The sequence below is a fragment of the Pholis gunnellus genome, assembly GCF_910591455.1.
Source record: "Pholis gunnellus genome assembly, chromosome: 19".
NCBI lineage: Eukaryota > Metazoa > Chordata > Actinopteri > Perciformes > Pholidae > Pholis > Pholis gunnellus.
Window position 1 is genome coordinate 16975350 of NC_136546.1, and position 13964 is coordinate 16989313.

General features: G+C 42.6%; 1 protein-coding gene across 1 annotated transcript; it reads left to right on the top strand.

The window, feature by feature from the left end:
• The first annotated feature begins 7816 nt into the window (after positions 1-7816).
• LOC306711414 (thyroxine 5-deiodinase-like) lies at positions 7817-9257 on the top strand. The gene has a single exon (XM_079180355.1). The coding sequence runs from the start codon at positions 7875-7877 to the stop codon at positions 8679-8681; it is 807 nt and encodes a 268-aa protein (XP_079036481.1). The 5' UTR covers positions 7817-7874; the 3' UTR covers positions 8682-9257.
• Positions 9258-13964: the final 4707 nt, after the last annotated feature.

Genomic DNA, 13964 nt, shown 5'->3' on the forward strand with positions numbered 1-13964 from the left:
TGGCCTCAGCTCCACTCTTTAAAGAAAGCCATATCAGCTTTTAAAGTGCAAAGGTTTTTCAACTTGCTTGTTGTTAATTGACAGGTATAGGGTTTTCAGATGTTCCATTACATGTTGTTGTAAGTTGCCTGACAGATAGCAGTAGACTGCTGTAGGTTGAGCTGATACTGGAGGGGCTCGACACACATAAGCCAGGACTAGCACAGACTTTTTGAAGAGTCGTGGCTCAAATTGGAAAAAAAAGTTTGTGAGATACAGACTTATGCAGCCTTGGTCGTACATGCTCCCATACATTTAGTTTCTGCATAAGGTCGAAGGCAAACCAATGTTCTGTTTTATATCAGATTAAAAGATTGCATATTTCAGTCTAACAACGTTTAAACATACACAGGCTCACCATTCACTTGGACTGCACAGAAATATAGCTCCCTTTTCTAAATAGCATGTGTTTTGATAAGTGAGGCTCCTAAAGCTGGCAAATCCCCAAAATATGTGTTAAAACGCCATATGTGAATTATGATGTCATCAACACTGTGTCCAGCGTAGTCCCAGAAGTAGTGAAATAATCAAGACGGACCTATAAATCAGCTCACTTGACAGGAAAAGCCCTTAGATGGAAAACTGTGAAGAGAGTACATATTTTTCATTTTGTCCAATAAACATATTTGCGTTTCGTTTATTCTTATGTAAATAAAAAAAAAATCCCATACACTATCCATATGTTGTTTATACATTCTTAAAGGAGTAGTTGGACATATTAGGACATACGTTTTCTTCCCAGGGTATGTGAGAACATTAATAGGCTACCACTCTCAAGTCTGTACAGTAGATATTTAGCTACAACCAGCCGGTTAACTTAGCTTCGCATAAAGACTGGAAACGGGGGAAACAGCGAGCCTAACTCTGTCCACAGGTAACAAAATCTGACAATCAAGCAGAAATCCTCGCAGGTTATCTGCACAGTAATCTGTACACAAGGCCAAATGTAAAAACAACAAGTTCAGCAACATCCTTCTGGTTTTCTGTCAACCTTGTGACGACAAGATAAAACCACAATATGACGGTTTTTTTCTGCAGACAGATGAAACACAAGATATAACTTGTTCATTAGTGACCTTTGGAGTTTCTGGTAGGCAGATTTTGTAACCTCTGGACAGAGCCTGTTCTACAGAGACTAGCTGTTTCCCTATGTCCAGTCTTTATGCTAAGCTAAGCTAATCTGCTGCTAGCTGTAGCTTCATATTTACCATACAGACACCAGAGTTGTACGGATCTTCTTGTCTAACTCTCGAAAAATGTATTTTGCAAAATGTCTAACTATTCCTTCAAATGTATGTGCTTTCAGGGCGTCAATAGTCATGTTTTCTATGCAGTTGTCAAGGGAAATTTACAAAACTTTTGTGAAACGTCAAAAAATAAATGTGAATTAGGCACGTTTCCATATACTTCTTTGGAGCGAGTAAACCCAGCTACAGTGCAGTTTCGTGAGAAGTTGTTGTTATTGGCTTGCATGGCTGTACTCCGCCAGTAAACAGAGTAGAATAAGTAGAAGTTGTGGACGGGAAACTAAACAAGTCGGCCTGGCTGTCTAACCCATCTATGAGAGAAAAATGGAGAAAGAAAAGTTCAAATTGTTCTTTCACGTCAGCTACTATTGGCCATGTTTCACGCTGTCTGGAGACGAAGACAAGCATTTGCTCCTGAGCAAACATCTGAGAATACGCCAACAGAACAAACAAGTGATACGTCATGTAGGTTAAATGTTACGCTACGTCAGAATTTACTCGTTATAGGCGTTTCCATACTTCATTTAGCACAGCAATTATTTTTCGACAAAAGCAAAAATCCCCTCAAGCAAAAGAATCGTATCTATCATACAACTTTTCTAAGGTGATGAAATGTGTGAATGGGAACACGGCTTATGTGTCTAGTATGGCATAACATGTACAGTATGTGGGCTGAATCAATAGGGCGAGGCCACTCATGCTGGAACTAATACACAGCACATATCTATCTAGATATATCATATACCTAAGATTGTTCCTTTACATTTGCCTTTGCTGGACAATGTACCATGGAGGCAAACAACAGCACATGGAGTGTGTGAATGTAAATGTCCCAGGAAAACCTATCCAAGGAGAGCCTCTGCTGTCATGTCCTAATGAGAAGCAATCTTTCATGACACACTAAAGACTGTCTTAGGAAATTGGGAAATTCCTGTCCAAATCAGAATCACATTAGTTGCCTTACAGGAAATCTCTGTGCTGTGACATTTGAGAGTAGTCTCTCACTTTCACAGCATTATCATATCAGACCTCAGCTGACACGCTTTGTCCCCGCTTTATCTACTTAGCTTTGATGGTGTTTCTAGCTGGAAAGTCAAAAGAGGCAGCGGGACTCATTTGTGAGCAGACTGAACAACCGCAGCGAGGGACACGGTGTAAAACTCTTTATCAACACAACAGATTAGTTATTTCTCAGGGCCAAATGACCAGGCTGTGTGTGATGCGATAAAGAAATAAAGCCAGCCTCTCTAAAGTCGTGCAGTTTGGTGTATCAGCGCTGCTCTTGTGGACAAAGGACACCGGTGATCCAAGGTGATGTATCAGTGTGCATCGAAGGCTCCATGCAGCCACAGCGGCCTAGATGGATTAGCCTGAGAGGGACTACATGATGGTTGCTTAGTAACTACAAACCTGCTCAAATGCTTGCCGAACATAAGGGACAGGGCTGTATTTTGACCATGAATAGTCAAAAGTGCTTTTTATTGCAACCGTACCTAACCTTAAACGACATACGACATTATAGGTGACATAGACAAATTGAGACTATGTCAATACAAACAGCTCTAAAACTCTGTGTGTGTGTATGTGTGTGTGTGTGTGTGTGTGTGTGTGTGTGTGTGTGTGTGTGTGTGTGTGTGTGTGTGTGTGTGTGTGTGTGTGTGTGTCCAAAAGGGGCCTAAGGAACCATATGTCTATGTGTGTTTACTTGTACTTTTAAATATGTGATGACCAATATTTTTGAAACACACCGGGAAGAATAAAGGATCCGAAAATGCAAAATACTCGACTGCGAATATATTGCATCAAAACGATTCATACCGGCATCAATGAGTATTTGCAACAGTTGTAACACTTTTTCAATAAAAGATTCTAATATATTTGTTGGAGGCAGAGGAACAACTACCGGGGCTTTTATTGTGAAAGGTAAGAAAGGAAGGAGTGTCAAGGTTGAAAGGAATGATAAAGTTTGCCGTCTTGGTTTGCACTACTCAGCTCCGTGTTTTCATACACTATAGTGTACATTTTGATATCCGTTCAGCACGACGTGACTGGTTGATGCCTTTATTCACATCCAAAAGCTCAAAAAAATCAACCGTGGTCCGAAAATTTGACACTTTTTCGCCGTGTAATATTTTTGTTCTGTGTGAAAAAAATTCATGACAGCAGTCAGTCAGCAGACACTCAAACAGCAGTTTGAAATGGGCTATATATCGCCCCCGTTGTGAGAAGGACATTTCTGGGAAGTGGTCCTTACTTCTTCAAAACCATTTTTTAGGGTGCCGACTTGGTTTTAAGCTTTGGGTTATAATTAGGTTAGGGTTAGGGTAAAGGTTAGGGGTCAGGCCTTGAGTTGTGATGATTAAGGTTAGGGGCAAGGGAATGCATTATGCTCATGAGTGTCCTCACAAAGATAGAATTATAGGGATGCGTGTGTGTGTGTGTGTGTGTGTGTGTGTGTGTGTGTGTGTGTGTGTGTGTGTGTGTGTTCTACCTGAGATGTGTGTATTCAATGACTCTCCGGTGGCCAGGGTTTTAATAGTGGCTGGATCCCCGCCACTCCTGGTGCTTTGCTGCAGGCTCTGTCCGGGGCTGTTTTTCCTATTCTGGGATGTCCTTGCATGACCCGCGCTCCCATGCCAAGATCCAGGCTGTGTCTAATGAAAGTAAGGTTCCAGCAGTTTGTTTCAGAAAAAAAATTCTTTGAGAGAGAAAAAAAAAACCCAGAATCAAGGCTCCGGCTGCCAGTGTTTCATTAAGCCATACTTGTCAAGCCGGCGGTTGAGAATGTGAAAAGTAGCAGTAGCTGTGGGATTGTGGTGGCAGACTAGGAGGTTAAAAGAGAAAGAGGTATTTACACAATGAAAATGGCTTTTATGGGGTTTTCTAGGCAAAACAGACTTTCAATACTTTGCTTATTCTAGGAAATAATGTGGTAACAGTGATCAGAAAAACCCTAATGAGACAAACAATAATACATGTTTATCTTTGCTTTTGGTATTGCATTTTTTATGGTTCATATATTCTATTTGTTATGTTGAATTTATATTGGAAAAAAACAACTAAAACTGATTAAACTGACTGAGCAGTTCCCCAAAGGTTAAGGTGACTGGAGTGAGAGTGGAGGATGAAGCACTTAAGGGTGCCAGCATAATCTAGGATGTGTAGGTAAGCCAGTGTCTTATTCATCCTATCGCATTTAAGAGTCAAAGTGTGTGTGTGTGTGTGTCTGTGTGTTTGTGTGTGTGTGTGAGGAAGAGGCCCATGATTCGAGGGACCCATGTTTTGAGTGTATGTTGAGACTCTTTGCTTGAGTTAATGAGCTTCAGAAGCACAGGCGACGTATTTCTGTGGTGACCTCTTGGTGCGCGGGTCACTCGAGGATGATCTAAGAGGTCCTAATGATTCTGGGAAAATCTGATTCGACCCAAGTAACCGACACTGGCCAGGAGTTCTCCGCAAGCCAGCACACAAGCTCTTTTCTTCCTTCAGCCTCGGTGTAAACAACCAAAAGACGCCAGTGGTCTAATCCAGATCACAGCGGCAGTTCAACAGACTTGGTTTGGAGAAACCAAATTCACGGGAACCCCTGATTAAAGAGCGCTGAATGGTTTCTGTATTACAGGCGAACTTCAGACGCTCTCTGTACTTGATGGGTGGCGTTTCTTACTTTTACGGTAAACACCTTTGGCAGCATTTCAATGACCTTAAAGGCAAGTTACATCAGTAGTATAATATTACACCAGAAAAGAAACTGTTCCTTGTAATCTGTAAACTCACTTTTTCTTTCAATATTTTGGCAATTCCATGTGTACACATTGCATCATCTCCTAGAAAACACGTTGTGTCCTTTCAGTCTCTGATAAATAGCAAAGACTGACAGCAGTTAGATCACCACCTTCATTCTGTTACGCACAAAGTGCTTCATATTATAATGGCGGGTCATGTTAAGGCCGAGATGAAATGTTTGCATGTTAGAGGAAGAATGACAGGGGAGACAAAACAGTGTGTCGTCAGTTTGCTGTCTCTGTGGTGCCTGAGGGAGCGGTCCATTCATACATTAGCATCTGAGTCACATCCATTTCAATAGAAAATGTTTTGGCTGTCAATTTTTCCCCCCGACCTTTCATCAAATGCTGTCTTAAATTGCACAATGTGAAACGCACGTGAGACCTGCGAGAAGGCTTTTTCTTCGCAAGCTCGGGCACAAAGTTCTTGTTTTCAGACGTCGGAGTAGTTTTTGTTTCACCCTGTTACAGGACAACAGTTAAACCACTTGGGCTGTGACTAATTAATGACATAATGAAGAAAATCGAATGTATTTCATTCAGGAGAGTGTCCTTTTCATTACATTACCACTTTATTTGTTTTACGTTTAGAGGCACATCCAGTGGGCTGGTTTCTAAACAGACTCACACTGTGACAGAAAGGACAAACAAGTTTGTATGTACAATGACAACCCAAGACATTATAAAACTAAGACGTAAATTAAAAGTGGTACACAATGTTTGCTTTTGAAATCCAAAGTGGGTGGTAAAAAAACAAACGACATCACAGCTTTTAAAGTGTGAAATACATGTAGCTAACATTCTGACTACACATCTCTTTTTAAGTGTGGCCAGTAAATGGTCTTTAGAGGTGGAATGGCGCAACTTCACACTCACAGATGTGTGTGTAAAAGAAGCTGAGAGGTCACATGTGTAGCTGTTGCACATCTGGTTTGTGACGGACATTTTCTCACCAGGTTCTCTCATGTTGTCTCTAGAGTTCTCAGAAGAAAAAAACAACAAAAAAAGGCCTCCGTGTGTAATTTCACTTAATCAGAACTTGAATCGTATCTTCTTGGGTGTGGCTCTTGGTTCTGTGTCTGTTCCACTCACCAAGAGATCACCGTGACATCACTAAAAAGACGTCAAGCGGGGACGATCAGACAGGTTTTAAACAAACCCTCAGGGTGAGACAAATTTATGCGGAAGAGAAAGCAATGTTGTTGCAAAATAGTTTACAGACCGACCTCCTGGTTCAACTGTGAGCTTTCCGCTGTTGAATATGCAAATGAATATGAATATGTGTGAAATCAGGATTCAAACGGACTTTCAGGGTGCACTCATTTTCAGTTTCTCCTCCAAATGAAGTGATAGAAAACATGATTAAACAACCTGTTTAATTAACGTATTACTTGTGTTTTCTTGTCCTGTCTGACTTTGGTGGTCTCGAGTCTTCACACTTTTAGTTCAGTGTTTTCATAACCACATTGGATTTATCATCTAAAGCCTTGTTTCAACTCTCCTGAGTGAGTGATGGCTGTTCATGATGAATCTCACTACGTACACGAAAGAATAAGGCATTAGTTAGTTATCACTGACACTCTCATGTCTAACTGACATTCACATCACTTTCTTTTTAAACTCTTTTTAATTCACCAGATGTCCCAGATGTGTCCCCCTGAAATTATCTGTATGAAATAAAACAATACATACAAAACACCAAATAAGGATAAAAATTAGCTTTGGACAGAGATGCATTTACCACAGAGTCGACAATGATCTTAAATTAGGAGAAATCTCAGACATTTTAATTCAATTCAGCCATGAAACAGGAATTGAAACGTACCAGAAAATGGTCTTGGCTCTTCCAAAACCTTAATTTAGGTGACTTAGATTGGACGCCTGCACAATCAAATCTAATCCAATGCAGCAGTCCTTCCATGAATGTCGAAATAATGCTCATTTTTGTTTAGATTTCGTCAGAGGGGTGCTGATAAGATATTGCTGTGCAGCAAATATAACAGTCTAAGATGACAAGAACAAGAAGCGGCATATTCAATGCCACGTGGATAGTGAAATATAAACCGGTTGCTGGGAAGGAAATGGGCTTTAAATGCACTACAGACAATGGGTTCATCTATTTACAAAGATGGTGATAAGAGAACTTAAATGAACTGAATATCTTTTGAAACTGGTGGTAGCAGGTTTATACTGCCTTCTATTCCTCCCAAGGTGTTCAGGGACCCTAGCAGATCGGTGAATGAGTCATCGCCACAGCCTTCGCAGTGCGCGTGAGTCCAGCGCCGTCTAGTGGCCACAGAGGCTCCTACACTCATTACAGAGAGACCTGAGTCCACAGGCGGAATGAAGCGAAGACTAAATGTTTTTTTGCTTTTTTCCTGACTTTTAACGACCGACCGACAGCCAATTAAAACTAATCCAAGTGCCTCACCATGGCATCAAAAAACACCCATCCGCTCATGTTTTATCTGTCGCATGTACAGTGAAGACACCGCGTCTCAGGGTGTACAGAGCACCTCTCTCTCTCTCTCTCTCTCTCTCTCTCTTTCTCTTTCACCCTGGCCCTTTGAAACCCAGAGTGGACGCGAGGTAATCCCCACCATGTGAGTGGGCGGTGCGGGTACCGGAGGCGTGTTTTTTTTTTCTTTCTTTTTCTTTTTACCCCCCCATTATTCAAATGCTGCTGTACCTATAAAAAGAGTGTCTGCGTGCGTCAGATAGTTTTCTCCAATGGGTAAAGGGGTCTAAGTACTTGTTGTCTCTCTCGCCGGCCCAGTCGCATCCTATCGGCAAGGGGAAGGAGATGATGCACGACTCTGGTGGTGTAAAAACGGCGAGGGCGCTGAAGCATGCAGCCCTGTGCCTGATGCTGCTGCCCCGGTTCCTCCTGGCCGCCGTCATGATGTGGCTCCTGGATTTCTTGTGTATTCGGAAAAAAGTGCTGCTGAAAATGGGAGAGAGGCAGGACAGCCCGGACGACCCGCCGGTGTGCGTCTCTGACTCCAATAAGATGTTCACCTTGGAGTCCCTCAGGGCCGTGTGGTACGGACAGAAATTGGACTTTCTCAAATCGGCGCACCTCGGGCGCGCGGCGCCCAACACCGAGGTGATGCTGGTCCAGGAGCGGCGGCAGGTCCAGATCCTGGACTGCATGAAAGCGAAGAGACCGCTCATCCTTAACTTTGGCAGCTGCTCCTGACCGCCATTCATGACGCGCCTGACGGCGTTTCAGCGCGTCGTGAGCCAGTACGCGGACATTGCGGACTTTTTAGTTGTATATATTGAGGAGGCGCATCCGTCGGACGGCTGGGTGAGCTCGGACGCGCCGTATCAGATCCCCAAGCACCGCTGCTTGGAGGACAGACTCAGAGCCGCCCGGCTGATGCTCGCCGAGGTGCCCGGCAGCAACGTGGTGGTGGATAATATGGACAACTCGTCCAACGCCGCGTACGGAGCCTACTTTGAGAGACTTTACATCGTGAGGGACGAGAGAGTGGTGTACCAGGGGGGCAGAGGTCCGGAGGGGTACCGGATTTCCGAGCTTCGAAACTGGCTGGAGCAATACAGGAGCGAGCTGGCGCATTCCCGAACAGCGGTGCTCCATGTGTAGTGAAAGATGCTGAACTATCTGCTGCTCTGCCCGCTCCGCTTAAGTGTCCAACTCACAGTGACACAAATATTCCGATATGCTGCTATCAAATGTTCACACATGGCACATGATGTTGTTTTTCTTGCGTAAAGATATTCAGGACTCTTTGAAAAATAGCCTAAAGTCACGTGCAAGCCTAACTGTAGGCTGTAGACTGGTATGTTGCGCTTGTCTTGACCTTAATTGAGTGCTCATAGCGATTGTTTGTTTTTTTGTATGGAAAAGTCTTGAATCGGGTGAAGCTGGATTCAATTAGTAATCACTCTATTTTTCTACAATACTGGCGTGTGTGTGAATGTGTGTGTGTGTGTGTGTGGATGCGCGTTTGTGTGAGTGTGCGCGCGCGTGCGTGCGTTCGGGCTAATGTCTCGCTCTGGTGTTTCTGTGAAGTTCGGTTTTTAAAAGGCGAAGCCAGAAAACCGACACTGATGTTTCTGACACCGGAAGCGGGTCCACGTTAGCGGGACGCCTTCCTCCATGATCGATTGCCAAACGATGTAATATGTTGAAACGATGTAACTGAACAAATGTTTTTAATAAACATCAGATCACACTTGGATGATGGTTGCCGTTGACTTGTGGAGCGAACACATTGAAGATCTTCCTTTGATCATTTCGTTGAGTTGTTTTTTTTAATTTCTATTTTATTGTTGTTGTTGTTGTTTCATTTTAATAAGATACACTTTCATTTACAAAACCTCTGTTTCACTGTCAAATGATTTGCCCCAACACATGATGACGTCACACCTGCTCCATGGTTTACAGGCAGAATTTATCCTCATATGATTGTTGATTGATTTTTAGTTTTTTTCTTTCAGCCTTGCCTCCTCTGACTCCTTCACTTATATAATCAGGCCCATTCAGGTCAAAGTGATCCCTCATAGTAATCTACAGCAGAGTAATGTGTCCCTGCGACTGATTATTCAACCCACTTTCAGCCAAGAAACATGCAAAAAACAGTAACCCAGAAAAGGCCATAGATTTCACAGTGCACAAAAAAACGTGGATCATGTCCGGAAGGTTATCACTCTCACAAAGAGCCGAACAAAGCAAACATGCTCGTTAGGAATAAAAGTCATTTTTGATCAAATATTTCTTTTATGTTACCTATAAAGAGCTGTGACACTATACGTGCATCAGAATGAAAGCGTTGAGGTGAATCGGCGGTGAGAGGCACCTCTCATTATCCACGCAATCTTTGTTTCTTCTCTTTATATGTGCACACACACACACACACACACACACACACACACACACACACACACAAGCAGGAATTCAGATGCTGCTACATGTGATTAGGAATAAAAAGCTGTAGATCCCCGTAGACATGGACGAGGGAAGCGGAGGTGCTGAGTGGGCGGCAGCACCCCCTGCGGCCAGGTGTTGTAACACAAGCAGTTTTTAATAAAAGAGTTGCAACTCTCTTTTTTTCAATTGTGTGTATTTTGTATGAAGTGTATGCCGAGTGTTTGTGACAAATACAGCTTTTATTCCCAGAAGTGTTTTCAGAATGTTACAGAAAAAAGATTGGAGATTTTTTTTTTAAGAGTTTACCAGCTCATCCTCCCACACACCCTTTCAACCAAAGCACTGGTGAGTGACAGATGATATTGATCCAAAGCGAGCTACAAGACGGCTGTATGTTCCCTCTAACGGCCCCAGCCCCAACGAGCGAGAGCTGACTCCAGACCAGGCGGCAACCTCCAGGTTTGAAAAGAGAAGCCAAAGCGGAAGTGCCTTAAACTTGCATTCTCTCTAATGGCCATCAGGGGGCGACTCCTCTGGTTGCAAAAAAAGAAGTCAGGTTGTATAGAAGTCAATGATAAAATGACTCTATTTCCCTCTTGATTTATTACCTCAGTAAACATTGTAAACATGAGTTTATGGTCTCAATCTCTAGTTTCAAGTCTTCTTCGATACAGCATGATGTTCATTTAGTAAACGATGGTCCATTTAGAGTAAAATAGACCTGACCTCCACTCAGCTTCTGAGCGTCTTCACACCTCTGCACAACTGATGCACACTAAACCTGGAAAGTCCATGAAATTAGAGAATTTATGTGAAACCTGCATCCACATACAAAGGGCACTCGTCAGGGAAGAGGAGAAGCTGCGTTTGTGTCTATTTGTGTCTCCTGCATCCTCACAGGGAACTAACAGCGTTCTTGTGTGTGATTTACTTTGGCTGTGGTTAATGTTTGGCCCTGTTGCATTGAATATTCTATAAAGGATGTGCATTATGAATAGTTGTTACATGACGTAAGCATCCTTAGCATCCAGGCTGACAAAAAAAAAAACACTCTGCTGTCAAGACAGATGTTTTATGCAGAGAATCAAAGGTTCGTCCTGCTTGGCGGTGGTAGCTGACTTGTGGGTTTATCAGTCAATCTCAGGTCACCACTGTTATTTTCAATAAGCTCTCTGGTCACACATCACTGATTAACTGACCCTCTTATCGTCGTGTTTGCGCCTGAAGGGCTGTCATCGATTTGAAAAGAGAAGTTTAACAGGGACATGCTTTTTTTTTCTTCCCTTTCAGCATAGATACAGCGAGGGAGCCTTCAAGATGGAGGAGAGGGAGGGGGGGGGGTTCTCATGGCTTGCCAGTTCTCCTGCTGCTCTCAGCTCACCCCATGCAGCACGCAGGATGAATGCATAGGGACACGCACAGCCATACATCGCATGCATGTGGTGATATAATGAGAATCAACTGAAGCATGAAGGAACCTGAATACATATAGAGCAGTAGAGATATGAGCTTCGTGCAGAGAGGCTGGAAGGTGATTGAAGTTGGGGGGTGTTGAGACTGTGGCCTGCATGGCATCAAGAACACAGTTCATTGCACGCACACTATAGCGTGACTTATACAATCGGAAGTCAAACTTCCATAGTGTCGGGTAAAGCTGCCGCTAACAGACAAACACCAAACGGTGTAATATATACCTGGTTTATATATATAAATACATATTATATAGTTATTATCTGCCAAAACTCTAAACACAACTCGCTAAAAAAAATAGCAAAACATGATGTTATAAAACAAGTCGGCTTAAGCAATAACGGTCTTTTAGGCAGACTCTACTCCCAAAGACTTACGCTCAGGAGTGGTGCTGATCAACTCATGAGAGCCTGAAATCATCCAAATCATCCTTTTCAGCTGACAAAGCCCTGAGAAAGTTCTCCGTCAGGATGCAGGTACACACAAGCTGAATCAGCGTTTTCCTCTTCACTGAAGAGTCCCCTTGTTTGTGGATGCAGGTTTGTCACAAATCCTCTAATTTCGTGGACTGTTTTGAACTCTTCAGATTTAGTTTCTGCTTCAGAAGCGTTGATGTTCTTTACCACCGTCTCCAAAAGAGGGCTATATCCTTGAAATCAACACGCACCATCTGGTAGGACACACGCTTCCAAAAAGATGTCTTATATCAACACTTAGCTGATCTGCAAATGAGGTTTCCAATGCCCTGCACAAAGTGAAGCGTGTCAGCCATCAAACACCCGAAGGATAACGGGAGACGTGACACCGATCAGGGTGGAGCGCACGGTTCTCAGTGATTGCTCTTTAAAAACAGAGAAACATTTCCACACACACGATTCCCCTCTGCAATACTTTATGATTAATTTCTCATGGTACACTTATACATACACACATATGCAGTACACATGGCAATGACATAATTGTTTTTTTTCATGGGAATATGTATCTTTCAGATATATTTGAGGAGTGCCTTACATGGTTTGCACATTTTCCACAGTTTATCATAAGCGTGTCATGCAGCGTGGTCTGATCTTGCCTCGATCCCGCCCTCAGCCTTGATACACTCTGGTCTTCATCAGGATTCAGTTACGTTTCATGAGATGAAAATGATCATTATGTTACGTTTGACATAACGTCCAGCTTAACAGGACATAACACATTTGTTTCTATTCATCGAGCCAATCCCATGACTCTCCATTGAGCTGCGAATCCTTGAAGTCATATGACTTATGTAGAAAGCAAGGTTTGTTTCCATGGGACAGCGTGTCCATTACAATTTTAGATGACCTCAGAGCAACTTTACAGACAGGAGCCTTTTATTTGGTGTTAGACTGAAGACAGGCATGTGTCTGTCTATCAGTGACAGGATCGCCTTATATTTAATCAACAGTAAATAGCATACAGGTGGAAAAAAAGGTATTAAGAAAACAAATGTCATGCAGCGGCTTCACCACACATGAACTGAACAGGACAGCATTTTAATAGAATAAAGGCTGAGCCTTGTGAATATTATTCCTCAGGGTGAAGTCTCATATAGTGTATAGAAATGCACAAAATATAAATAGAATGAGCGAGACAATAACTCTGTTTCATAAACTATGCACACAGCATAAGCAATAATATTGTTATTGAAAAATCATAGCAACCGTGAGGAGTCATTGCCAGTGGGGAGTTGACCAGAGGTGACAGTTTGCTGTTATTTGAGTTTAATATAAGTTCATATAAGTTTAAACTAATGTATGAAAGAGTGTTCAGTTCTTGACTGTGATTTGCGTTGATGCATTTACAAGATGTTCCACGTCCTTCTTGAAATGCTACTCAAATGTACGACTTTAGAATTCCTCGATCATTCCTTCTCTCGATACTGTATATGTTTACAGTAAAGTTTTTCCAGCCATTAAATTGTTGCAGAGGAAGAGTACGGGAGGACGTATTCAAAAGAGCGCCAGTAAAATAAAAAAAAATGGAATAAGGAGACCATAATGAAAACACAGCATTTATTTTACTTTCATTCGTATTAGGATTGTTACAGTTTCCGTATCGCTCCACCAGGCTACAACCTCCAGGTCTGAAAAGTCAAGCCAATGCTGAAGTGCCGTAAAACTTGCATTCTCTCTACTGGCCAGCAGGGGGCGACTCATCTGGTTGAGAAAAGAAGTCTGGTTGACATCTATGAGAAAATAACTCTACTTCTCACTTGATTTATTCCCTCAGTAAACATTGTGAACATAAGTTTATGGTCACAATTGCTAGTTTCGGGGGGGGTTTTCAATAGAGCATGATGTTCATTTAGTATATGATGGTCCCTTTTAGATTGAAATAGATGATAAAGCAGGGTATGCTTTAGGGCGGGGCTACCTTGTGATTGACAGGTCGCTACCACAACATTGTCCGGTCTTGGAATTATCCGAGTCACAAGTCAGTTTTCAGTTCGGCAACATTAATTGTAATTCAGCTCCACCCTCTCGTGTCACTTCTGGTTGCGAA